This window comes from Bos indicus x Bos taurus, chromosome 5 (assembly GCF_003369695.1).
Source record: "Bos indicus x Bos taurus breed Angus x Brahman F1 hybrid chromosome 5, Bos_hybrid_MaternalHap_v2.0, whole genome shotgun sequence".
Taxonomy (NCBI): domain Eukaryota; kingdom Metazoa; phylum Chordata; class Mammalia; order Artiodactyla; family Bovidae; genus Bos; species Bos indicus x Bos taurus.
Window position 1 is genome coordinate 100,705,245 of NC_040080.1, and position 27,255 is coordinate 100,732,499.

General features: G+C 36.6%; 1 protein-coding gene across 6 annotated transcripts in view; it reads left to right on the top strand.

The window, feature by feature from the left end:
* Positions 1–27,255, top strand: part of ATP2B1 (ATPase plasma membrane Ca2+ transporting 1) — a 133,390-nt gene that overhangs the window by 77,316 nt on the left and 28,819 nt on the right. For all 6 annotated transcript variants that reach the window (XM_027543187.1, XM_027543184.1, XM_027543186.1 and 3 more), the window contains exons 4-15: positions 2,583–2,837; positions 2,929–3,054; positions 7,120–7,260; positions 8,569–8,607; positions 9,331–9,492; positions 11,117–11,331; positions 14,325–14,567; positions 16,650–16,891; positions 19,433–19,670; positions 24,406–24,585; positions 25,234–25,321; positions 25,684–25,790. In XM_027543187.1, the coding sequence (XP_027398988.1) occupies positions 2,583–2,837; positions 2,929–3,054; positions 7,120–7,260; positions 8,569–8,607; positions 9,331–9,492; positions 11,117–11,331; positions 14,325–14,567; positions 16,650–16,891; positions 19,433–19,670; positions 24,406–24,585; positions 25,234–25,321; positions 25,684–25,790 (2,036 nt within the window). The remainder of the gene's footprint in view (positions 1–2,582; positions 2,838–2,928; positions 3,055–7,119; positions 7,261–8,568; positions 8,608–9,330; positions 9,493–11,116; positions 11,332–14,324; positions 14,568–16,649; positions 16,892–19,432; positions 19,671–24,405; positions 24,586–25,233; positions 25,322–25,683; positions 25,791–27,255) is intronic.

Sequence of the window (27,255 nt, forward strand, 5' to 3'; positions counted from 1 at the left end):
TACTTTACTACTGTCCACTTAGATCATTCTAACTTAGTGTGATATAAAGTAGAACTGTATATGAAATGAAATATGTCACTAACTGCTCTCTTTAGAAATACTCAGTAGTTTAGTTATAAATGCATGTGAGATGTAAAGCTGAAAATTAGATAATTCTCTCATAATTCCTTTCCTTTAACCTGTTTCACTGTCTTTAAACTTTTTTGGTTATTTACCCTATAAAGAAAAGATCTGAGTAAATGTCTCCAAATGATACATTTATGTTTTATATATATTTAAAGCTATATATAATGTGAGCATTTTAAAACATATACAAAAAATAGATTTAAAAGATGAAAGTTTTAAATTTTTATATTTAGTAGCCATAAGACATCTTTATTGATAGCATGATTGAATGTACATTATTATATTTTATAATCTTGATTTGGCCTGATTTGGGTCTTAAGTTTGTTTTCTTTCAGAACTTGGTTTTAATGTCTCTCATAGGTGGGAAAAAACTCATAATGTTAGATAAATCCAAGTAGAAAATTTTAGTGCACTCACTAAATCGTGATAGTTACACCATGATACATCCACCAGTTATGTAAAAGTTTTTTGTTGAAATATGATTGGTAAATTTCATCTTGTAAAGTACTGCATTGTTATGTTTTTAACTAGTAAGAGCAAAGCCCACTGCAGTGCTTTATTTGGAAGATTATATTTTAGCACTGCCTCCAAGTTGGTCAAAGTGGTCAGTAAAGTGGTCAATATAGTATTTCAGCCTTTCTCTGTTCTTGAGTTCAGATTTGCCAGATAAATCTGACTCAGAAAGCAAATCTCCTATCTTCTGGGCAGGGGCGTAGGTAAGGATCAGCTGTCTTTACAGCTTCTGCTATATAAAATGATACCAACCATAGATTCACTTAACTAGTTACTATATGCAGTGATACATGGTTATGTGTTCAGCTTGAAAATAATCAAAATAGAAGTTTCAGTATTTGAATGGCTAGGCTGGCACATTCAGTAGACCATCTTCCCATCTCTTGAAGAACATACTTTATACCCATTGGTCACTGAATCCTACTGATGTTCACAGGGATATTTTTTATGGTTGTTCACATCATCCCTTCCGTTTCGCCCCAGTTGATTTTCCTCCAATTTCTGTCTTCTCTTTATCTGTCCTACGTACCTCTCACCAGCTCATCTGTATTTGGCACCCTTGCACCTCAAGCCCTCTCTTCAGTTATTCTCACTATTCTGAAATATGTGTTCATGATTTCTAGTGTTTTGTTTACTTACTATTTTTTTGTGAATAATCCTTTTTCTGTTCTGCATGTCCTAAGAGAACCATTGACTTTCAGAGAGTTTAGCTCAACCCTCAGTAAGAATTAACTTTACATAGGAACACAGAAGAACATGTTCCATCATGTGAGTTTATAAATGACCAAAGTAAGCTTTCAGAAAACAATGCTTATCTTTACTACAGGTATGTCTTCTCTGTTTTGTTCTATTTTATTTCTCAAAGTTTGGTCATGAGCCACTGAATTGATTTTAGACTCACAAATAGACTACAGCCCAAGATCCAAAAAGAGCACTGTCCTTGTTCTTTCTTCACCATTACTGACCCTGCAGTTTTGAGCTTTCTTTTTTCCCTCCTCTTGTCTTCTTCTAAACTCTTTCATGCTGACTTTAATCTCTCCCTGCAGTTCTCATCCCTTAAATCTACACAGCTAGCTCCCTTGTATCATTCGGCTCCTGGATCAAATCTCATGGACACTTCAAAAGGGCCTCTGTTCGCTTAACCACGATTAGCCTTCTTTTTTATTTGATAGCACATCATCATATTTTATTTTCCTCATGGCATTTGATATCTGAAATTAACTATTTGTGTTTTATTAACTGAATTCTTCATATACTGTCCACACCTGCCAGTCTGAATATAGGTTCTCTAAGGAGAGAGACCTTATATGTCTTATTCATCATCACATCCTTAGCTTCGAAAACAGGGTAGGTGCTTAAATAGTTGAATTAATGAGCAGCACTTGGCTTAAAATTTTATCTTATGAAAGTTAAGCTTTTATCATACTTCAGCGGTGTTGATATGTCAAATAGGCATGATTCATGGGTAACACATAATACTTAAGTTTCTATATGTGGCTTGCCTACTGTATGTTATAATTAATAGCAGTAACCATTGGTTGAGGATGAACAAGTTTTAGCTACTGCTCAACCTTCTTTATAAATGTCTTCTCATGTAATCCTTGCAACAACTCTGCAGTAAGTGGTGGTCTCCTAATTTGACAGATGAAGAAACTGAGTCTCAAACATAAGTAACTTGCCTTAGGTCAAGATTTAATCTTTCCAGTTTCCTCCCTCTTAACTAGCACCTTGGGCTGCCTCCCTATCCTGAAGATGAGAATCTTTGGAGGCAGAGAACTTGAAATTAACAGAGTTAGCATCGTCCCCACTGTGGAATGCTTTGAGTCAATAAGGTGTTCAGAGCTCTACATAAAATTAACGGAACATATAAGCATCATAATTACATGTCTGTTGCCATCAATTCAGAATCTTTTTTGATAAGCATTTTCTTTCTTTCCAAACAGTTTGTGGAGACGTTTCTGTTGGAGAGGAAGAAGGTGAAGGTGAAACTGGTTGGATTGAAGGAGCGGCAATCCTCTTGTCAGTGGTGTGTGTGGTGTTAGTAACAGCATTTAATGACTGGAGTAAGGAAAAGCAGTTCAGAGGTCTGCAGAGTCGAATTGAACAAGAACAGAAGTTCACAGTCATCAGGGGCGGTCAGGTCATTCAGATACCCGTAGCTGACATTACTGTTGGAGATATTGCTCAAGTGAAATATGGTAAGTAAAACAGGGCAGTCCATGTGACGCATGATGTGATTTTATTGTAATCTTGTTCACAGCTTAGCTTACCATTATTATTTTGTTTTAGGTGATCTTCTTCCCGCTGATGGCATACTTATTCAAGGCAATGATCTTAAGATTGATGAAAGCTCATTGACTGGTGAATCTGATCATGTTAAGAAGTCATTAGATAAGGATCCCTTACTTTTATCAGGTATGAATTTCTTTATAACTTTTAACGTTTTCCTCCTCCACGACTGTACACCCGTCGGTAGTTTCCCCAAAAGCCAGTAATACGAAGAAGATTCTGTAGTTTGTGTTAGCTTCTAGCCTTATAATCTTTAGAGACTTTTTTTTGTAAGCTGGCAGAGACTTTAGAGATCTTTGAATTCAGAACTGTGTTTTATAAATGAGAAACTCGAGTCCAAAAAACAGAAGACTTGAGAGTCACTGTTAATGTTAGTATAATGATAAAATATAAACTTAATGATCTCTGTTGAATTGATCAGTTTTTCTGTGTCATATTTATTCGTCAGCCCTAGTAAAATATAAAATTAAAGAATGATTATGTGTTTAAAGCAAATTAATGCATTTTCTGTGATGATCTACATAGGACAACTTTTCTGTTTTTAAAAAGCTTGTATTTTCCTTAAAGTTAGCCTAATCTCACTTCCTCATTTTAACTGCTAAGGAATGAGTCTGAGACATTAACTGTTTACCTAAGGTAATATGATTAATAGTAAGTAGATCCAGGAATAGCACCACATCTACTAGACAGAGATGAATTTGCACCTGGTTAAGACATGTTCTGAAAATGGAAGGGTGTGTATAGGTGAGGGTACTGTCTGAAAAGGAGAAGTATGTGTCTACTTAGAAGGCTCTTGTAACAACTTGACTGTTGATAACTAGACCTGAGGTTAATTGAAAATGAAATGGAAAGGATGAAAAAAATTACAGGCTGCCTTCTAAAATGAAAAGAAACCAAAGTACCACAACTTGTCTCCAAAAGTATCCCAGTTCCTTAACTTTTGATTTCCAGTTTGCTATCTTAATATTCTAGTATTCTTTATAGAATTTGCAGAATTGCTTGTAAAACATTTGTTTTAGGTATATTTTTAGATTGAGTCACACTAGCGTTTAGAGTAAGAAAATGCTGCCTATTTATCTTTAATTATCATTTTCAGATGTTAATGGAATGATAACATTTCCTACATTATAAGGAGATTTTGCTTATTTAACCATTTAATAACTTGGCAGCTATGCTTTTTCATGTCTTCTGTGTGAACTTTATATTCTAATTGGTCGGACATGGTTTTATTCAACCCAAAGTCAAACCTGTGACAAAGGTCAGTTACGTTAGAATCACAGCTATGGAGCACATACCTAAGTTTAACCATTACCTTTTTAAGATTTGTAAATATGTTCCAAAAGGCTTATTGCAAAACATGCCGCCATTAAAAATCACAGTAATTTCATGTATGTACATTTATAAACACCATTATATATAGGGGGAAGGTTTCAGTTGTAATATAGACTTTCATTTCTATGAAAAAACTTGAGATTTGTATATTGTCAGTATCCTGCACTACTAAGACCATTTATACTCCTTTTAAGTTTTTCTTTATCTTGGTGTGCTTGAAATTCATTCCAGATAGAAATATCTTGGCTATATAATATCCTCTGTCCATGGAATTCTCCAGGCAAGAATACTGGAGTGGATTACCATTCCCTTCTCTAGGGGATCTTCCTGACCCAGGGATCAAACCTGGGTCTCCTGCATTGCAGGCAGATTCTTCACCATATGAGTCACAGGGAAGTCCATATATTAAGTTTAATGTTACTTGTTTTACTTATTCCTTGCCATACTTTTAAGAAACTGCATTTCATGTTAACCAAGTAAAATCTGTGATCTTTCCGAAGGAGAGGGAAGCTTGCTGGTCAGACCTAAACCATAGACTGACCAGGCCATGGTGTTTGGTGAACTGAGGCATCTCCTCTTGTGTTTTTGCCGCATGTACTTCATGGACTTTGCTGGCTGTACTTGTAGCTTATTCACACAGTGCTTAGCTCTTAGTGTCTTAGGTTGACATCCTTTTACGGAACCTTGGTCCTTTTCTGTTTTAACAGAGATGGCTGCTAAGTTTTTGGAGACTCAGGTTCTCAACACACCAAGTATATACCAAGAGGGACTCGATAAATTTTCCATGTTTAAGAAAAGACTGAAATAACTTTCTGGAGTCCCTTATCACCGTATGGGTGGGAAAGTTTTTCTACATTTATTTCCCTCTTCCAAAAATGTACTGAAAACATGAAATGTATTTATTTTTAAATTTATTCTCATGATGCCATCTCTCACTGCTGTTCTTGGCTTTTTAAATTTAGATGGTTAAAAGCAGTTATTCAGTTAGCAGTGGGGATATGACCAGAACAAACACTGTTTACTTTGCCTGAACCTATTAGTGGCCAACATTTGATTATCTGTGGTAAAGATGAACATAACATAAATTGAAATTTGCTAAAGGCTAGAATTGTTAAAAGAAACTGTCTTCTACATTTAGTCCTTGCGCAGTATATTAAAAAGCAGAGACATTATTTTGTCAACAAAGGTCCGTCTAGTCAAGGCTATACTTTTTCCAGTAGTCATGTATGGATGTGAGAGTTGGACTATAAAGAAAGCTGAGTGCCAAAGAATTGATGCTTTTGAACTGTGGTGTTGGAGAAGACTCTTGAGAGTCCCTTGGACTGCAAGGAGATCCAACCAGTCCATCCTAAAGGAGATCAGTCCTGGGTGTTCATTGGAAGGCCTGATGTTAAAGCTGAAACTCCAATACTTTGGCCACCTGACCACCTGATGTGAAGAGCTGACTCATTGATTCTGGGAAAGATTGGGGGCAGGAGGAGAAGGGGACGACAGAGGATGAGATGGCTGGATGGCATCACTGACTCAATGGACATGAGTTTGAGTAAACTCCAGGAGTTGGTGATGGACAGGGAGGCCTGGCGTGCTGCGGTTCATGGAGTCGCAAAGTCAGACACGACTGAGCGACTGAACTTGCTCAGTAAATATTGTTTCACTGTCCTTTATTTCTTGTTTCTCTTGCATTTTTGCTGGCATAGAAGCTAATAATTAGTGAAATAGTCAGAATATAGATTTTTTTAAAGCAAGAAAATCAAAGATTTAAAAATTCATGTGGGATAAATTACTCAGCAATTAATAGCCACATACAAATCCTTAAGTACTATAGTAAGTACACATGCTTCACAATCTTAGTTTGCAAATAACAACTGAAGGTTGATTTGTTAAACAGGATGTTAGTAGGTGCTTCAGACCTGTCCTCCTGAAGTAGGAGATCAAATAAATAAGTCATAACTATAAAGAATATTTTCAATATTTAAACAAGAGTTTCAGTTTAGAAAGCTACTTAAAATTCACAAAAGTAGTAGAACAGAGAGGTGGGAAGCCTTGTAGTGAGTAAAGCAAAGATGCAGAGGTGTGGATGTACAGGTTGGAGAGCTGTGAGCAAGCTTAGCAGCGTTATAAGGAAAATATGCCCTCTGTCCTCTGCCAGGGCTGGATTGAATCTGTCTTGTCAGCTTGCAAGATTATTGTGAGGGACAGAGTCAGAATTCAGTCCACGTTCCCGTCTCTGCCCGCTAACTTTTTGTAATGGAGTTTTATGTGAGAGTAATGGATGAAAAAATTTGGAAGGTGGATCGGTCTCCGTGTGGAGATTTTGGATTTTATGGAGTAGGCCATGTAGAGTCAGAAGTTTTGGAGCCATGAGAGGCTTGGATAAAATCACATTTGAGGAGAGTTAAACCTTTTTCAGGATGAACTGGAAAGACAGAAACTTGCTAGGAAGCTGCTGCAGTGATCAAGGTGGGCTGGCATGACAGCCTGGGTTAGGGAGAGGTTGTGGGGTTGTCTTAGGGATATGGCGGTTGTTGCTGTGTAATCCTTTTGGTTCTAAGCATATTTCTTTCTAAGTGATGGCTTTCTCAGAGAAATGTCCCCAACGATAAAAACACAGTTATAATTTAAATACTGACCATTCACTGAACCCCTAGATTATACTTGATTCTCATTTTTACAAAGTGTACGTGTACTGTTATCCCCATCTGTGGACTGGTCATTGAGATGTTACACTTTGCCCTGAATCACAGGATAAATGAGTGGTAAAGTGGGTTTTGAACTCAGATGACATATTACGAACTTAAAACCTTAAGCGCAAGAACTTAGGCTTTATTTAATGTCTTACTGGATTTTTTATTGTTACAGGTACTCATGTAATGGAAGGCTCTGGAAGAATGGTAGTTACTGCTGTAGGTATAAATTCTCAAACTGGAATTATCTTTACCTTACTTGGAGCTGGAGGTGAAGAGGAAGAGAAGAAAGATGAGAAGAAAAAGGAAAAGAAAAGTAAGAATAGCAATACGCTATACGAATTGGTAATTGGAAATACAGCAGCTGGATTGTAATTACTCACCCGATAAATACATTCTTTCATCAGGTTTTGATATAAAGAGTTCTACAAAAAGTTCGTTACCCAGTGTAGTACTTTCAGGTGTTAGAATTGATGGAAGGGATTTTTTTTGTTTTAAGACTTAAGAGTTCATAAAAGGCTTTATAAAGACATCATCCTCTTTACCAGAGTCAGACAAATTCAGCACCTCCTTGAACACTTGAAAATCTCCGTCATTTTCATTTGACCAGCAAAGTGAATCAAATTCCCAGTTCCTGTTTACTTTTTTTTCCCTACTTTCATATCAACTGTGATAGGTCAGACATATCACATTTTGGCCTTATTGAACTTTTTCATCTTTTTCAAGTTTCCTACTAATGTATTATCTTACATTGTTGGCTTTTAGACATAAGATCAAGACTTCACTTTGACACCTAGTATATTTGTCTTGTTATATTCAGCCCATTATTAGCTTGTTAAGGTGTTAAAATTTTTATCTTGACCCATTGTATCTACTGTCCCTACATGGGATCTGTTATTAGTAAACTTGATAACCATAGTTTATCCACAAGGGTCTTATAAGAAGCTCTGTTTATATAGGGAAATAGTTATCAGAATCACTTCATTGGGCAGTATGTCACTTTTTTAAAAAAGCCTTCCCTACTCTGCTTTTAAGTATTTACTGTACCATCGTTTACTCCAGAGTTTTTCCTTTTAGGGCAACAGCAGTTTACTGAGGTTTAACCACTTAAATACTTATGTCTGTGAGAAAAATATGGGCTTACTAGCCTAAGTAAAATTAAATAAATTTAAGTGACTGACTTTGTATTTTCATATTCCAGTTTTACTTGCTTGCCTCTCCTGTTACACAGACCACTTTGCTTCTCTTTCCCATCAAAGCTGTCCTGTGTGCCTGTGGTCTTCCTAGGGCACTCCTTCCCTCTCTAACTGTCTCTTTCCTACATTCTTAGGCTTACATCTATATTTAGTTTGAAAACCTTTGGAGATATTGCAGCATAAAAAAGAGTAAAGTTTTATGGAGAAGTCAACCCAAATGTGATGCCCCAAATTATTTTGGAATGTTCCCCCATGGTTAAGACCTAGGGAGAGATTGAGCCATCAGGTCATTACAGGCTTTCTAATCTGTACACACACACTCCGTTGTGTAACATTTCTGTTATAGAAATGTGAACTACCTTTGCATAATTTAGCATGGCTGTATTCATTTCTTTTGGAAAGCTTTAATTCCCATTTTGTTCCTACAGATAAGAAACAAGACGGAGCTATTGAGAATCGCAACAAAGGTAAATTCAGGAGGTTAAAAGTACACTTAGCTTATTCTTATTATAGCCAAAACTATTTCTCTTGTGTACTGTATTCATCCAAAAGTAGGATACTTGTAGCAGAGAAAATTAACAACCTGTATTACTTGGGTGTATGTCTCTCTGGTCAGTGCCTGACTCATGCTGCCTTAATGTTTTGATAAGATTTTAATTATGGCATGTGGTAGTAAACTTAGAAAGCTCCAGATGTAGGTAACTTTAAACTTAAACATTTCAGGCATTTTATCATTGGTTACTATGTGATTGCTGGCAGAAATGCTTAAGTAACAAAATATATAATGTAAATTTTTTGGCATCTATTTAAGAGTCTGTAAGCATATGTACATTTCTCGTTTGTGTGGTCTCACATGATGTTCTACATTATGGTTATAACTTATTGGGAGGAATTTATGGTGTTTGGAATGACAACACACAGGAGGAGAGATGATTGGGTATTTAGCTCTTTCGGGACTGTATTTCTTCATCGCCTCATCTCTATTTCCTAGCACAGCATTCTCAAATCTGGTACAGTTTCAAAACGTAGCGTCACTATTGTCTTATTTTCTCTGGGTGGGCACAGACATACACACCAAGGTGAATGTTTAGATCTTTATGTTTCTGTAAGAAATTGATTCCCGCCCCCCCGCCCCCACACACACCAAATTGCTTTAGAATGTTAACAGTTATGTGTGCACTTCAACATAGCAAAAGCCCAGGATGGTGCAGCCATGGAAATGCAGCCTCTGAAGAGTGAAGAAGGTGGAGATGGTGATGAGAAAGACAAAAAGAAAGCAAATTTGCCAAAAAAGGAAAAATCTGTTTTACAGGGGAAACTGACGAAACTAGCTGTTCAGATTGGCAAAGCAGGTATGATATATATAAGCAAATAAGATGTTTTGTTTTAAAATATGCTGACTTGCTATTTAAAAATATCTTTTGACATAAGACTGGAAATCGTTGGCTTTGTGAGTGGAAGGGGAGTTAACAATATTTTCAGTTTTATCTACAGTGTACCTTTTGAGTTATTAGAGAGCCTCATAATATTTTGAAACTTGGAAACTGTTACCATCTTTTATGTAGAGGGAGTGTCCTCAGTCAACTTGCAAATAAATAAATGGTCAGGTTAGGGTTAGTGCTTAAGTCTATACCCAATTCACAAGCCCATGAGCTCGTATCTGAATTTCTGGGAGCAATAGAGAGGGGGCTTACTCCCTACAAATTACCCAGCTATATTTTAATAAAAAGAAATTTCACCACACATCTTCTCATCTTTTTATTGACTATGAAAAAAAAATTAGGTACGTGTTTTTCCAAAAATTGCCGATTACTTAAATTGAGTGGATTAGTTATAGCATCGCCCTGGTGTGACTGAAGTTATAAATTAGAACCATCACTAGAAAACACCTGTTCATAGAACCACTCTTCAGGGGAAAATAAAACAGTGCTATAGCTAAAATCAGAGTATGCCCTTCAACTGTATCATCTTTATGAAAGAACACAGGTGGCTAAATCAGCATATACTATTCAAATCACGTAGGGGCTTCCCTGCTGGCTCAGTAATGAAGAATTCGCCTGCAATGCAGGAGACTTGGGTTCGATCCCTTGGTTGTGAAGATCCCCTGGAGAAGGAAATGGCAATCTACTCCGGTATTCTTGCCTGTTGGGCTGTAGTCTTTGGAGTCACAAAAGAGATACAACTTCGCGACTAAACAACAGTTCAAGTCACTTACATGGCATCATTCTGTTACTTCCTGGGATTATCTCAGAAAAAGTTAAGAATTTACCTCTGTCCTCAGAAAGCTTATTATCTAGGAGATATTTGCTTTCTATAATATTTAGCCAAATGGTAATACTGAATCATACAGAAATGGATGGATTTAAGGTGGTGATGGTGTTTTAATAAACATCAGATTGGATTATTAGTTCCAGATATGTGGACAGCTTTATTTTGTAATATTCATTTATAAGGAGATTAAACACCCCACAAAATAGAAAGGTAAATGATTTGTAATATGTGATTAACTCTTGGTTTTCTTAGTTAATAAAGCAGCAAGGATAGATGAAAAAATTAATTTCAGTAATTTGTGTTTTTTCATTAAAAAACATAGAGTTGAATATTTAATTCCAGGTCTCCCCATTGATCAGATTCTTACCAACTTCTCTTTTGTCATTAAGCAGCTTACGCTACGCTTTTGGTATTTCCTTGTCATTGCTTGTTATTTTGTCTCAGCTTTAGTAAAAGACCGAAGATACAGTTAAGTCTAAAAAAGAATCATAAACACTTTTTTCCAGTTCTCCTAGTCAGAAGCAGAACTTAAATCTAACAATGTCAAGGGATGAGTTAGGTGCAAAAAAGTAGGTAACAGTTTCTCAGAGAAATTAAATATCACCAAAGTAGTTATGATTCTTCCAGTGGCTAATATGTAACTGACAATGAGTCATGTCTAGAATATTTAATGATTACATTTTCCTTCTTTTTGTGTGCTGAAAGGTTTGTTGATGTCTGCCATCACAGTTATCATTCTTGTCTTATATTTTGTAATTGATACCTTCTGGGTTCAGAAGAGACCATGGCTTGCTGAGTGCACACCGATTTACATACAGTATTTTGTGAAGTTCTTCATTATTGGAGTTACGGTTTTAGTGGTGGCAGTACCAGAAGGTCTGCCCCTTGCCGTCACTATCTCACTAGCTTACTCAGTCAAGGTAAGCGGAAAAGACTGATACACAACTGCCTCCCCTATTCCTTTTAGGTTCTGAAAGTAGGAGACTTGCATACATTTACTCTGTGTCCTTTAGAAATTCTGTTGTTGGTCCCCTCCTCCTCTCCCCAGTTGAAGATCTCTGCATCAAGACCTATACATGCCTGAAAGGGCAGCCTTGACACAGAGCTAAGCAGAACTCCACTGGGGAAAGTTCTAGCTTACTTTTCCTCGTACGATAGTTAAGATGTCCGGTCCCCTTCTGTTTCCCATCTGTAAAATTGAAGTAAGCGTGTTTGTCATTTGCCTGTGGTACAAGAGCAGAGTGGTTGACCTGACTCCAACAATCTCAGGCCTCCTTGTTGGACTCTCATGACCCCACGGTCCTGCCTTCACATGGTAGGCAGATTCATGTTTCTAAAAAATAATTCAGATCGTTTTTGTTTCTTGTGTAAAAACCCTCCAGTGGCTTCTCATCAGAATGAGATCCAAGGTTCCTCACCGTGGCCTGCAGGGCCTGCCCAGTCTGCCAGTCTCTCTCTCTTCTCGTGCTCATCTCCCACCTCTCTTTCCCGCTCTGGTCCAGCCTCACCAGCCTTCCTGCTGCCTCTCAAAAACTCTAGCCTTCTTCGCACCTTTGCACCTGTGTGCTCCTTTCTTTGCATCGTCAGCTCTCTAACTTTACTCAGCTCTCTTCACATGTTACTGTCTCTGACCACTCCGTTTACAGTAATACAGTCCTTCTGTTCTCAAAGTCGAATGCTGAAAAAATGAGCTTGGATGTTTTTGCTGACTGCTGTTTTACTTAAAGGAATATTCTGTTTGAAGATTATTAATTTTCTTTTTTATCGGTTTTATATCTTAAATGGTAAAAGCAAATTGGATTTTAAAAGAATTAGCCTGGACAGTTTTTTTATTTTTTTTTAACTTTTATAGTAATGTTGTGTTCATTTCTGCCATACAACAGCACGAATCAGCCATATTTTTATATATATATCCCTTCCTTCTGGAGCCTCCCTCCCTTCCCCCCATCTTACCCCTCTGGGTCATCACAGAGCACCAGACTGGGCTCCCTGTGCTATATAGCAGTTTCTTTCTAACTATCCACTTTACGCACAATAGTGTATATATGTTGATCCTACTTTTTCCACTCGTCCCACTTGCTGTCTCCCCCACTGTGTCTACAAGTTCATTCTCTACATCTGCCTCTCCATTCTTTCCCTGCAAATAGGTTCATCAATACCATTTTTCTAGATTCCATATATATACATTAATATACTATACATATATTCCATATATATGCATTAATATACTATATTTGTTTTTTCTCTTTCTGACTTACTTATCCTGTATAACAGGCTCTGGGCTCATCCACTTCACTGGAACTAACTCAAATTCGTTCTTTTTAATGGCTGAGTAATATTCCATAGTATGTATGTACCACATCTTTATCCATTCATCTGTTGATGGACATCTAGTTGGCTTACAGCTTCAGCCTGGACAGTTTTGATCTTTCTTTCAAAATGGCTTCACACATAAAATTATACCTAATGAAAAATGCTGCTTTTGTCAGTTTTCTAATGTTAATTAGTATTTCTTCCTAAGTAGTATTAATGACAGAAAGCAATACAAAGTAATTAATCATAGTTTCTGCTCTTGCACTCTCATCTTCAGTGTTCCCAAGAATTTTTAGCAGACTTGTCTTGATAAGAATATTTTTTGGCTTCCTGTTTAAGTTTATATTCAGGCATTTCACATCTTTTGTTTCAAAAATGAAGTGGTGAATGTATCAAAGTAATAGTGAGATACTATCTGTTCATCTACTTGATGTCTTAAAATAATTAGAAAACAATTGAGGGTAAATGTAAGTTTTAGACACATGGGTAAAATCATTTTATCAGTACTGAAATTAGTTCATTTTGAGTACTCATTAGTGATACTGATTTTTCAGTTGATCAAAAAGATACAGGCAGAATTGATTTGCATTCCTTTGACAGAAAATGAGTAGGAGCATTTTGACTATTGTTCTTTAAGCTTTCATTAAATGTTCATTTAGCCCGAACGTTACCACTTTTCTCTTCACTGAGGTGTCGTCCTTATGGCTCCTCTGTTAGTGTTTTGCAAAACTGAACACCTTTTTTTTTTTTACTGCAGAACTTTGTTTTAATCATTAGTATTAACACAGATCACAGTAATCTTCCTTCCCCAAACTTCAAGGAACGAGTTTCTTGCAATATCTTGCACATTAGTAGACACAGAACATACTTTGTAAAATAACTCTTTGCAGTTTTTAACCCATTCCAGTTAATGTTTCAGGAATCAGTTATTAAGCATTTTAGCCTAAATGCCTTTTGGAACTATAGTAAAACTCTTATTTTCTTTAGAAACTATCTTTTTCTTATAAGTAAGAGGAAGAGATGATCCTCAGGATGAGAATGCCAGTGTACCACCATTTGGAGAAGATAAAAGTGACCCTTGCTGGTTTTGATATGTTACCTCAATCTGTCAGAGTCAAAAAGAGAAAAAAAAAATTCAGGCAACTACATACCCACAAAATCTATATTTTAACTGATAAAAGCTACTTTTTTCTTATTGACTGATTCAAGAATCTTTTGTTTTCCACTTAACAAGGAGACTTAAACCTTACATGTAAATACAGTTACATGGCTGTGAGTACAAATTGTCATTGCTCTTAGAATTTGAGGATGCTTCCTAGAAGCTGTTGGAGGCATGTCAGCATGATTTGCTTTCATTTACTAGATTATGTTATGTAGTGGGAAACGTACTGAAGCCACAGAAAGCTAGTACTTTGTTTAGCTTATTTGAATAGGCCATTTATATTAAATTCTTCCAGTATTAAATCGGTGCTTTATACTATGTATCCAAGTAAAGTTGGGAGTTATAGTTCTGATTTTAAAGCAGTTTACAATCATTTTGATATAATGAGGTTATTGGTTTTATGTGTAGCTTAACTACCTCTTTTTTTTGTCACTGTAGAAAATGATGAAAGATAATAATTTAGTAAGGCATCTGGATGCTTGTGAAACCATGGGAAATGCTACAGCTATTTGTTCAGATAAGACAGGAACATTGACAATGAACCGAATGACAGTTGTTCAAGCTTACATAAATGAAAAACATTATAAAAAGATTCCTGACCCAGAAGCTATTCCACCAAATATTTTGTCCTATCTTGTAACAGGAATTTCTGTGAATTGTGCTTATACATCAAAAATATTGGTAAGGTTTCTTTAATGATTTATGTATGAAAACTAGTTTTTCGATTTGTGATGATTTGACTATATGTAGTTCTTAAGCCCTATCACTATTATTCATAATTTGAAGAAATGAGTTGTGTTAAGTTTTTAAATAAGATCTGTTGATCAACGTATATATTATGTTTACTTGTATTTTTCTTCTATATTTTGAATTTTCTGTGTTTAGAAACTTTTGAGCCACATAACCAGAATAAGTCCTCAATTTAAAATTTCTACTTCATTCATTTTGTGAAAGACTAGGCTATCTTACTGTAGAAAGTCAACTTTCAATTTCCTGGAGCAAATTTTGAAACCAGATTTTAACTTACTATGTGTCAAACATGCTTGCTATAGGCTCTTTTTGGTTTCTCAGTAGATCGTACCTATAAGGTAATTCTTAAACCTTTGGCACTAACTGAATAAAGTAACTCTAGACTTGTGGTACCTTAGAATAAAATATTTTTAACTTTGCACATTTAAAAAGTTTTATTTATAACATAAAGAATGAGATTGTTATGTGTTCTAGTGAATTACGGATGAAGACTGTAAATTAATATTGCTTGAATTGGATTATTGGACTGGAAAGTGACGAGATCTTGGTTTTACATCTAGCTCTGTCTTTTACTAGCTGAAAGCCTAAGCTTTACTTTCTTCAGTTGTTAAGTGAAGATGGTTTTATCTGCCCTTCATACGGTTGTGATGATTACAGAAGGAGGTATTTGCGGAGACACTCTGAAGGAAATAAAGGTTTTATATGTATTTAAGGCAACTATATTTTAATGACTGTACTTTTATTTTAAGCCATAATAAATGGTAAAGTAGATTTAATTTTGAACTATTTAATATAAACTTTTATGAAAACAAGAGAAAAGGAAGGGAATTAAAATTTATTAAGTCCTATATGTGTCAGGCTGCATGAGTCACAAGCCGGAATCAAGATTTCTGGGAGAACTATTAACAGCCTCAAATATGCAGATGATAGCACTGTAATGGCAGAAAGTGAAGAGGGACTAAAGAACCTCTTGATGAAGGTGAAAGAGGAGAGTGAAAAAGCTGGTTTAAAACTCAATGTGCAAAACTAAGATACAGTATATGGTCCCATCACTTCGTGGCAAATAGAAAGGGAAAAAGTAGAAGCACTAACAGATTTTATTTTCTTGAACTCCAAAATCGCTGCAGATGGTGACTGCAGCCCTGAAATGAAAACACACTGGCTACTTGGAAGGAAAATTGTGACAATCCTAGACAATGTATTAAAAAGTAGAGACATCACTTTGCTGATAAAGGTCCATATGGTCAGAGCTGTGGTTTTTCCAGTAGTCATGTATGGATGTGAAAGTTGGACTATAAATAAAGCTGAGCGCCAAAGAGTTGATGATTTTGAACTGTGGTGTTAGAGAGGACTCTTAAGAGTCCCTTGGACTGCAAGCAGATCAAACGAGTCAATCCATCCTAAAGGAAATCAACTCTGAATATTCATAGAAAGGACTGATGCTAAAGCTGAATCTCCAGTATTTTGGCCACCTGATGGGAAGCGCCAACACTGGAAAAGACCCTGATGCTGGGAAAGATTGAAGGCAAAAGGAGAAGAGGATGAGATGGTTAGATAGCATCACCAACTCAATAGACACGCATTTGAGCAAAGTCTGGGAGAGAGTATAAAAGACAGGGAAGCCTGCCGTGCTATAGTCCATGGGATTGCAAAGAGTCAAACATGACTTAATGACTGAACAGCAGCAGCATGTGTTAGGAACCAGCTTTAAACTTTACATGTCTTACCTCATTTAATTCTTGGATGCTCCTGTTGTCCTGATGTTGAAGCCAAAAACCATGGCAGTTGAGTTAACTTGCCAGAAATTCACATAGCTAATAATTGGCAGGGCTGAGAGTGGAATCCACATCATTTTTGCCCCAGACCTTCTTTCAGCCTTTCTTTTTCTATGTTCCTCTTTGAAATGCTGATACTAATAGAGGTTTCCTATATGATTTTGTTTAGAATGTCTCATTCTGTTTTGCATTCTAAATTAAACTATGGTACTAGCTTCTAAACCTTTTTCTCTTATAGCCACCAGAGAAAGAGGGTGGATTACCTCGTCATGTTGGTAATAAAACTGAATGTGCCTTGCTGGGATTTCTTTTGGATTTAAAGCGGGATTATCAGGATGTTAGAAATGAAATACCGGAAGAAGCACTGTACAAAGTCTACACCTTCAATTCTGTCAGAAAGTCCATGAGCACTGTCCTGAAAAATTCAGATGGAAGTTACCGAATATTCAGCAAGGGTGCATCTGAGATAATTCTGAAAAAGTAAGAGTAAAATGCTTAGATGAATAAATTGCTCACTGTGGTTGCTTTATGAAATACCTACTCTGTTGTTATTGTTGACACTTCCTTTTTGTGAACATCAGGCATTTTCTAGGACCTTAAGAGTTTATTAGTGTAATTAAATGGTATTGATCTTTTGTCCAGGATATTCTGCCATTCTCATACTCCAGCTTCTTTTATTTCTTAGTATTTTTCTACAGGGAAAATAAGCCCATTATATTCAGTCTGTATGGTTTAACAAAATGAACATTGATATTTGTTCTTAGGGATGTTGAGTCCATTGCTGTATAGGATCACAAAAAATAAAAGCCTCCTGGGAAGAAAACTTCATGGTCATGTCTTCTATACTGCATTGTAGATAGTGATGAATGAATTATATATTAGTTTTTAGAATAATAAAGCATTAAAACTTGATCTTGAGGCTCTTCCTTTTATATCAGAGTGAGGTTTTATCATACTTAATGCTACTGCATTTTTGTATTTAAATACCTGCTGTCATTTTGGATGGTAATCTTTTTTTTTTGTACTGTCCATATACAGACCAGTGACCCCAGTTTCGACATCACATGTTTAAATATAATTTTCCTAATGCTTATCTGTTACTACAAGCATTGAAATTATTTTGACCTTTTTTTTAATTCCAGTAGAAAACTTTTTTTAAAAATTGAGGCCAGTTCTGGAAAATTAGAACTCACTTGAAACTGCAATATTTAAAGTATTTCCATTTTAGTTTGCTTATAAATGGATTATAATCCAATGTTATAACGTGTTCGGCAGATTATAATCTCACGGATTAAGAGAAAAACACATAAATGTTAATGCAAAATATGACAGATGCACACAAAATGTTGAAGATGAGAGATCATACTATGAAGGGTGTAGCATTTAAGAGAGGTTTTGGTATGAAGTAAGAACGTGAAGGTGAAGGAGGCCACGTTGGAGGGAAGGAGGTGAGAATGTGCAGACCATATTGGGGGAATAGCTAATAGTCACACAGTTCAGCTGAGTGGTGGTGGGCTTTTGTGACACATAGGACTTCTTTCTTCCCTTTACATGTGCTTGGTTATCTGACTTCCCTCAGGTGTGAGATATCTTGTTTCTGGGGCTTGTTGGAAAACAGGTAGATGGATGGAGGAGATTTTTGAATCAAAACCAGTCAGGTAGTGGCTCTGTTGCAACTCAGTAGCTTTGAGATCTTCCTTTAGCTTCCATTTTTACTTCACTGAAAAAAGAGGATAATGACTCCTAATTCTAAGACAGTGAGATAAAACAATGCATGCAAAACATCTCACATGGAGTATACTAAGTAGACAGTATTCTTCTCACAGTGAAATTTACATTTTGTTGTGGAGGCTCTTAAATTCTAGGCTCAGCAGTTAAAACAGTTAAGTAGGCCAGATAATGCGGCTGAAGACTTTTTTTCATCAGGTAGCAGAGGGAGCAAAACTGTGGAATTGATACTTCTTGCATCAGGGAATAAGGTGGGTTGGGAGGAGGGGAAAGGATGGGCTGGAGACTGATATCAATTCAAAGGCTATTACAGTAGCTTTAGCTCCAAGTAAGAGCAAGAAGAAGCAGGGGCAATAGGAAGGAGAGGAAATATTCAGAGGGCAAGTACATAGGACTTAGGAGCTAATACTATATAGATGACAAGGGGAAAGGAAGTATTCAAGTGAGTTTAGACTTCACATTGAAATTATTGGTAGTAATGTTGATATAAATTCAATGGTCAGTGAGGAGACGGCCTGTAGTCTCGCCTGCAGTCAGTTTAAAGTACTGGTACAACATCTGAGTGGACTCTTAGGATGGAAAACCAGTCAGAACAGAAGATGGGGATTTGGGAATCACTTTCCTAGAAGCAGGAAGCAGTGGCATCTCCAAGCAGGAAGAACAGGAGAGGCAATGTGAAAAACTTGATGTAGGGAAATATATACCGGGTAACTTTTATTTACTACATTGTTAAAAGGTTGTAGTTCATTTCACTGAAACTAAAACTATTTCGGCATTATCTTTCATTCTAATAGAAGGCTTATTTTAACAGTAAGTTACTTTTCTCTTTTATGGTTAAAACAATGTAGGTGATAAGACAACATCTCAGGTAAGGGGTTGATTGAACGTGGCTTTTTACTTTAAAAGAAGGACATATTTGGCAGTTTTGTGTTACTTAAGACTAATATCTAAATCTGCACCAAAATGTACAGGTACGTAGTTTATTCTTCTCTGCCACTAGGGGTTTTTGGTGAAAATTTTAAAGCCCTGCATTTCCTAAAGAGAAGTTTTAAGAATATCTCGAGTAACTGATTCAATGAAGAATGATCAAATGAGAACCATAAAAAGAGAACTGTTTTGTAAAGGGGAGAGTGAAAAGTAAATATGGTTGAAGCCTGTAAAAACGCAACATACATAGTTCTCTGAATTCCAGATAATCAGATTACATGATTTCTAGCCCATCCAAGTCACTTAAATGGCATTAACTATTATCTTTGTTAATTATTGATGTTTGGATTCAACATTTCCTTATAGGTGTTTCAAAATCTTGAGTGCTAATGGTGAGGCAAAAGTATTCAGACCAAGGGACCGTGATGATATTGTAAAAACTGTGATTGAACCGATGGCATCAGAAGGCTTGAGAACCATATGTCTTGCATTCAGAGATTTCCCAGCAGGAGAACCAGAACCAGAGTGGGATAATGAAAATGATATTGTCACCGGCCTTACATGCATTGCTGTTGTGGGGATTGAAGATCCTGTGAGACCTGAGGTGGTGAAACGTTCTGTGTTCTGCATGTGCAGAAGGCACTAACTGTAACCGGTTTTCTAGTAAAATTCTTAGCCTTTGTGATTTTCTTTCCAGTGTGAATCCAAGATGAGTGAAATAATAGTACTTGGGATGCATGTGCTGCCTGTTTATGGTTTTTAATTCAGTAACTCCTCTTTGGGACCCTCCATGTTTATTTAGCACCATACCCAGTGCCTTGAACTGAGTAGGTTTTCCCCATTGATACTTACATTAAATTATACAGTAAATACCATTAAGTTATCTGTGTTCGAGCTCTGTGGTCCAGCACTGCCAGTAGGACTTTCTGCGACCGTGGAATTGCTCTGTGTTGTTCCGTATCACAGCCACCAGCCACGTGTGACTCCTGAGCTTTTGAACTGTGGCTAGTTCAACTGAAAAACTGAATGAAAAAAAATTTTTTCAATTTAAGCATCTTGCTACCAGCTGGACAGTCCGTGGCTCTAGACTTTGCTTTTCTTCCTTAGTTTCTTTTTTTTTTAAGTTTATTGAGCAATAGCTTTTTTTGTTATTGAGACTATACGAGGATACTGGAGACATAAAGGTTTTTGAGATCTGGTTCCTAGCCTCAAAGAAGTCACTGTCCTGGGTGGGAGTGGACAAATACATAGTTACAACCAGCATATTAGTACATAGGTACATGTGGAAAGCATGTTACATGAGTACAGAACATGAGCCCCCAACCTTTTAAAGTAACAACATGTTTAATGCCTTCTTACCGGGTGCCAGCTATTGTGCTTAGTGCTTAATGTGTATTATTTTACTTAATATTCACCTCTGAGCTCTAAGTATTGTTACTTACAGAAAGATGAAGAAAAAAATTGAGATTTATAGAAGTTAGCTGTAAACCATAGAGCTGGTATGTTCAAACCCAGCTCTCCTTAAGACATGTGTGCTTAAAAAACCACTGTGCTATATTAACCCTGAGAGGTGTCAAGTCACTGACTTCCCAGAGATTACCTGATGTGAGTCTTACAGGATGAAGAGGTATTAGCTAGACCGAGAGAGAGAGAGGAAAGCACATTTGAGCAAAGAAGCAACATGAATAAAAAGCACAAAGGCAAAAATAGCTTTTGTTCAGTGACTATCATCAACTAAGTGCTTCAACACCCAATATGTAGTACCAGGCACTCATCTAGGAACTGGAAATACTGTAGGAAACACAATAATTATGAAACTTATGCTCTAGAGAGGTAACACAACAGATAAAATGATAGGTACTCAGTGTGCCAAGGGAAAACACATTCTGTAAGGAATAAGACTTGGTCCCTGCCATCATAGGCCTTCTAATCTAGTTGGCACGGGGTATGAGGGGGCATCAACTATGACTAGTACAAGTGAAATAAGGGCCATAAAGGATGTGCACAGAGTGATACAGATAAGAGACCCCATGTTAAAGACTTCTGAGGATTTAACATTTAAGTTGAGCTCTGATGGCTAGAAGTGAGCCAACCATGTTAAGTAGCTGCAAGAACAGTATTCCAGGAAAAGGGGACAAAAAATACAGGAGGCTTAAGGCAAGAAAAAAGATAGCACTAAGTCATGTCCAACTCTTGCGATACCATGAACTGGAGCCTGCCAGGTTCCTATGTCCATGGGATTCTCCAGGCAAGAAGACTGGAGTGGGTTGCCATTTCCTTCTCCAGAGGAACTTCCTGACCCAGATATTGAACCCAGGTCTCCCACATTGCAGGCAGATGCTTTGCCGACTGAGCTATGCAGGAAGTATTTAGTTTTTTGATGATAGAAAGGAGGGCAGTGTGGCTGTAAGCCTGAACAAGAAAGGGCAGACGAGATTATCTTTGGCCTTACCAGGCAGTAAGGGCTCTGAATTTTATTCTGAAATGCTGTGGGAAGTCATTGAAGAAATTCAGGCTGGGAAGTGACATGATTCATGTTAAAAAGTGTACATGGAGTACTCTGTAAGAAACAGAGAAGTCGACACAGAGAACCTAATGAGATGGTTGCAGTGATCTCAAACAAGAGATGATAATGGCATAGTACTTCAGTTGTACCAGGGAAGTTGGAAGGAAAAGTTTGATTTCAAAGGAAATGGAGGTAGAACCACTAGATATTCGTATGTTGGATTTGGATATATCTACGTGACATTGTGGAGGTGTCTGAAAGAGCCAGTTATATGTCAAGTAGGCATTTGGAACTAGAAGCCTGAAGGTGACGTAGGCAAGAGAATGTCTTGAGGAAGATGTGTAGCTAGAGACTTAGGACAGAGCTCTCTCTTAGTAACTCTTCTAGAGGAGTAGGAATCACTCTTCAGCTTGCATAACTGAGTGGCTGGTAGATGGTATTACCAATGTAATAAGAGACAAAGCTGCCTATTTAGAGATCAAGGTAAATTCAGTTTGGAGTTGTAGAGTTTCAGGTGCTTGTGAGACATCCAGATAAATCATGTTTGCCAACCTTTGGTCAAAGGAAAACCATTCAAAGTTTTATACATTGATTTATGGCTTAAATCTTATCTAAATAGAATGTTAAATCAGGATTCCTTCAACTTTTGTCCTTTGGAAGATGTATTGCTCATTTTGTGTTCTTCGCACTGAGGTTGATAGGTTTATTTTTTTTTAACATGGAAGTGGCAATTCATTTCTTCAGTATCACAAAACGAGATGAGTGCTTTCAATGAAGTGAGACAGTGTAATGGGAGGTAGCTTTCCAGAGTGCGTCTCCTGGACCGTACAGTCCTCATGTAGAGAATCTTGATTAATTAGATACCTGGACTAAATCCAGCTTTATTGCATATGCATAGATGCTTTAAAAAGATATTTGACTTCTCTTCAGTTTCTCTGTAAAATTGGAGGTAACTTCTGAGTTTTAAGTGGATGTATTTGGTGATCAGTGGCCTATTAATAATTTAGTTTGCTCTCTTAAATACCATTTGCCACATAGCTTTAACCAAGACCAATTGTCACTTCCTTAGCCTGCTTTCCTCATTTCTGTTACCTGCATGGCCCTCCGGGTATTTGCATTTGTAACCTCTGTTCTGAAAGGATCGTCATGGGTTTTCTGGTTAGAGAAGAACAGAAAAGGATTTTCTAGGCAAAGGGAACTACAGAAGCAGAGACCCCAAAATTATAGATAAAGTGTATAATAGAAAAAAATTTAGATCTTGGAAGCTATTTTTTTTCTAATTCTTTTCTGAAACACAATCATGATCCTTAAGACTTTTAATGATATTCCTAAATATTCATTATTTTTAAAATTTCCTAAATTGTAACACAAATGTGTATTCAAATCAGAATCACCCAGTGTACACATTAAATCTATTGCCATGCCCCTCAAAGTCTTAATCTAGAGCTCTATAGGTTTCCTCTCTTTTCCATTCTTACAGATTATCTGTCAAAGAACAAATAGTTTTATTTTCTTCTAATCAGCAAATACACTGTCATATTTTTGCAGATTATTTGTAGAAAGACGTGTGTCCTGGGGAGTTTTCTACATTCCAGATTTTGCTGAGTGCTTTCCTTCTATTTCCTGTAAACTGGTAGTTAGATCTAGAGTAGGGTTTCCAGATAAAATATAGTACACCCAACTAAATTTTCAATTTTATCTAAACAATTTTTTTTTTTAATGTAGGAGTGTCCAGTAGTACAGTATTTGGTCATCTTGTATTTTTTTTTAATTGAAATGTATCCAATTTACAATACTGTGTTAGTTTCAGGTATACAGCCAAGTGATTCAGTTATACATTTTTTTTATTTTTTTCCATTATAGGTTGTTACAAGATATTGAATATAGTTCCCTGTGCTATACAGTAAATCCTTGTTTATCTACTAGGAAACTATTCTGAAGCTCAAGTGTGACACTCTATTATACTGAGAACTTTGTGGTTTATAGTATAACAGTTGAGTAATCGTCATGTATTTTTAAGAAAGTGTATTAGAAAAAGAACTCTATTGTCAGGTATATCAGACATTTTAAAGGGGAAACAAACATAAACACAGGGATGCCAATTAAAAAAAAATGCTATTGCAATAGCTCGGGCAACAAGCATGGTGACGGGAAGTGCAGGGAAGGTTTGAGGTCCAATCTGCAGGATTCTTTGGCCCTTAAGGATGTAGAGGGTAAGGGAGATGGAGGAGGTCAGATCATCGTTAGGTTTCTATTAGATAGAAAGCATACTTTTCCTTTTGGACACCTACATTCTGATGTCTGCTTTTCTGGTATGACTAAGAATCCAACTCTCACAATAAGCTGGGAAAAAACATGTAGCTCTGAAAGTAATTAGCACATAGATGGTGGTTGGAGGTTCTAGAATAGGAGAGGTGATGACCCTTAAAAAATAAGGAGTTGGGTGGAAAGTGAGTCTCTCTTTACCCCAAGAACACCAACAGTATATGCTGGTGTCTGGGCAGTAGAACCCGAAAAGTAGAGAGCCAACCAGGAAAGAATTGCTTATTGGTTGCCAGGGGGAAAGGCGCTGGGAAAGGCCTTTGACAAATGAATAATGCAGGCAAGTTAAGTAAATGATAACTGAAAGTGAAACCTAAACTAGGACTGTGGAAAAGGAAAGAAGAGGTTATTGGCCATACTGCAAGAAATACTTAATATCTTGAGACGAAATGAAGGTTGTCATTTGTGGGACTGTGAGGCAATCTGTATTTGTTCAGTGGGATTTTTTTTTCCCCATCCTGGAAATACTCTAATTTTCTTTCATGATATGAATTTTTTCCACATTAACCAGGTGCCAGATGCAATAAAGAAATGTCAGAGGGCTGGAATTACTGTGCGGATGGTCACTGGTGATAATATTAATACTGCTCGGGCTATTGCCACCAAATGTGGTATTTTACATCCTGGGGAAGATTTTCTTTGCCTAGAAGGTAAAGATTTCAACAGGAGGATACGAAATGAAAAAGGAGAGGTAAGGGTGTTTTACTTTTTAAGCTGCTATATTTTTAGTATATTAGGAAATTCATTCAACAAATACACTTTGAGTATTCACTGCGTGTTAGGCATCACACCTGGAAAGGCGCAGCCCTCACCCCAAGAAGCAAAACATTATAGGAAATAGAGGGAACAAGTGATAAAGAAATTTGCCTTGAAGGGAGTGAGCCATTCTTTTTTTCAGTCCGGGCCCAAGAAATACAGTCTGTGTAAGCCAGTAAGGGGAGATGATTTTGGACAGGTTGCTATGGAACATATTTTAGGAGGCCCCAAACTCTGCACTACTTATGCTAAGGAGTTTTCATGTTCATAGGCAGTGGGGAGATGGTTAAAATTTGATTTTGTAATGATATGTATAACATTGTTCTCAAACTTGAGTCTGCATCAGAGTGACCTAGAGAGCTTTGTGTAATACATGGATTACTAGGCCCCACCTCACAGTATCTTTATCAGCTAAGCCTTGAATCTTGCTCAGCAATTTCCGTTTCTAACAAGTTCCCAGGAGTTGCTGATACTGCTGGTCTGGTAACCACCCTTTGAGAACCACTGATACAAATGCTAGATAGCTAATTTGGAATTAGAAAACTAGGCTTGGGCATGTTTTAACTTTGACGAAAATTTATAGATTGAGCAAGAGCGGATAGACAAGATTTGGCCAAAGCTTCGAGTGCTTGCAAGATCATCTCCTACTGACAAACATACACTGGTTAAAGGTGAGTAGGTTTTGCAATTTTCCCACAATTTCTTGATACAGAAATGCGTTGTTTCCTGAAATAGTAACAGATACTAAATATTAGATTGAATCATGGATATCATCTTTGCCAATAAAACCTGAATACATTTCCTGTTGATACCTTAGGTGGATTGTGTTTATTCTCAGTGAGTAAAATAGGATATAATTGCTAATACAACAGTTTCTGGAGTTGTTCCTTGCCCAACATCTCAGCAGTTTCCATTTCTCTATGCTTAATTATTTATTTTGAACTTTGAATCTATAAAACTGGCCATCCAAGGTATACCCTACAGAATCACTATTAAACAAATTGTTTTTACAGCACAAATACTTTTATTCCAGGTATAATTGACAGCACTGTTTCCGAACAACGCCAGGTGGTAGCTGTCACTGGTGATGGTACAAATGATGGCCCGGCATTAAAGAAAGCTGATGTTGGATTTGCAATGGTAGGCACTCACCTAATTCAAATACTCAGATGTAATTACTGGCTGGGTTTTCTGTTTGTTTGGTTTCTTTGTTACTAAATTGCTGTTGATTTTAAACACTGTCCCTCTACTCTTGAGGGACAATATGTAAGCCGAAATTGGTTTATAACTCTAATTAGTTATATAATACCTTTTTTTGATGCTAGAAGAAGACTTCTTTTGAACAGTTATAATAAGATCATACATTTACGTTGTACTCTGTAAAGCACATAAGTGTCTATATCTCATCTGAACCTTATAGTGGTCCTGTTAAATAGGGGACAGGCTTAGGACAGTTAAGCAGATTTAAATTAAGAATAAAATTAGAAATCTTACACTCAACTGAAAATGGCTTGAGTAACTTTTAAGAATAATCATTTAATATATAATAGATCTAATCTTGTTTGATTGAAAACAATCTGCTTCACCCTACCCAAGTTCTCAATTTATATTTGATTATTTAAAAAGTGCAAGGAAATTTCAGCCTTTCATTATTGTCTTTATACTGTAGCCATAGTACTGATGAAGTGTTTACTATAAAATAGATATCATGAAATACACATGCTACATAAATGTTTAATGATTAAAATTAGACTGTTGAATCTTTGAATCCAATCCTAATGTTTCAGTGTTGGAATGAATCTTTGTACTTACCATGACATAGAAAATTTAAGTATTTTATCTAATTTGAATTTGATTTATTTAACTTTTGGAATATACAAGTCCATAATCACAGTTCTCAAATACAAAAATACAAAACTGAATTTTTCCCCCTAAATTTGCAGCACACACATTTATTGCAAAAATATATATTCTGGATGATGTGAGGATGTTATTTATCACACTTAATATGAACATTCATAGTCATTGTAGAACTAGAAATATTAATGTGTGTTATGGGATGCTAACCCTGTCTGGGAGAATTTGTGATAGAAGGTATGTGCTTCTAGAGTATAATCAGGCTTTGAATTCTGAAATACAGTCAAGCCCCAGGTGTTTCAGATAAGAGAATATTTATGTGTACCAGTGTTTGTTTGCATAATTTATCCCCCTGATGTTTCGCTGCTAAAATAAGGGTTTAGCAAAACCATCACCATGGTGGCTGCCTTTCAGCAGAAGTTAGGGAGATGGAAGAAGGAAATGATACGGGTAAAGTACCCTCAACCAGTAGCTGTGAACCCAGAGTTTCCCACCCTGCCTTGTCCCAAACTCATTATGGTAAGCAGTACGTTGGTGTGAACCTCTGAAGAGTGGAGAAAAGTAGCTAAGAGGATAAGGAATATTTCAGGGCCGTTGCTTTGCCTGTAAGCAAAACAGGTTCACTTTGGAAACACAGAATCATTGCTCTTGAGCATTTAGCAGGATCCTTACTTCTGCTCTCATCTGGACAGCTGACCAGGAATGTATTTATGTACAATGCATTTTAAAATTTAAAAACAAAGAAACT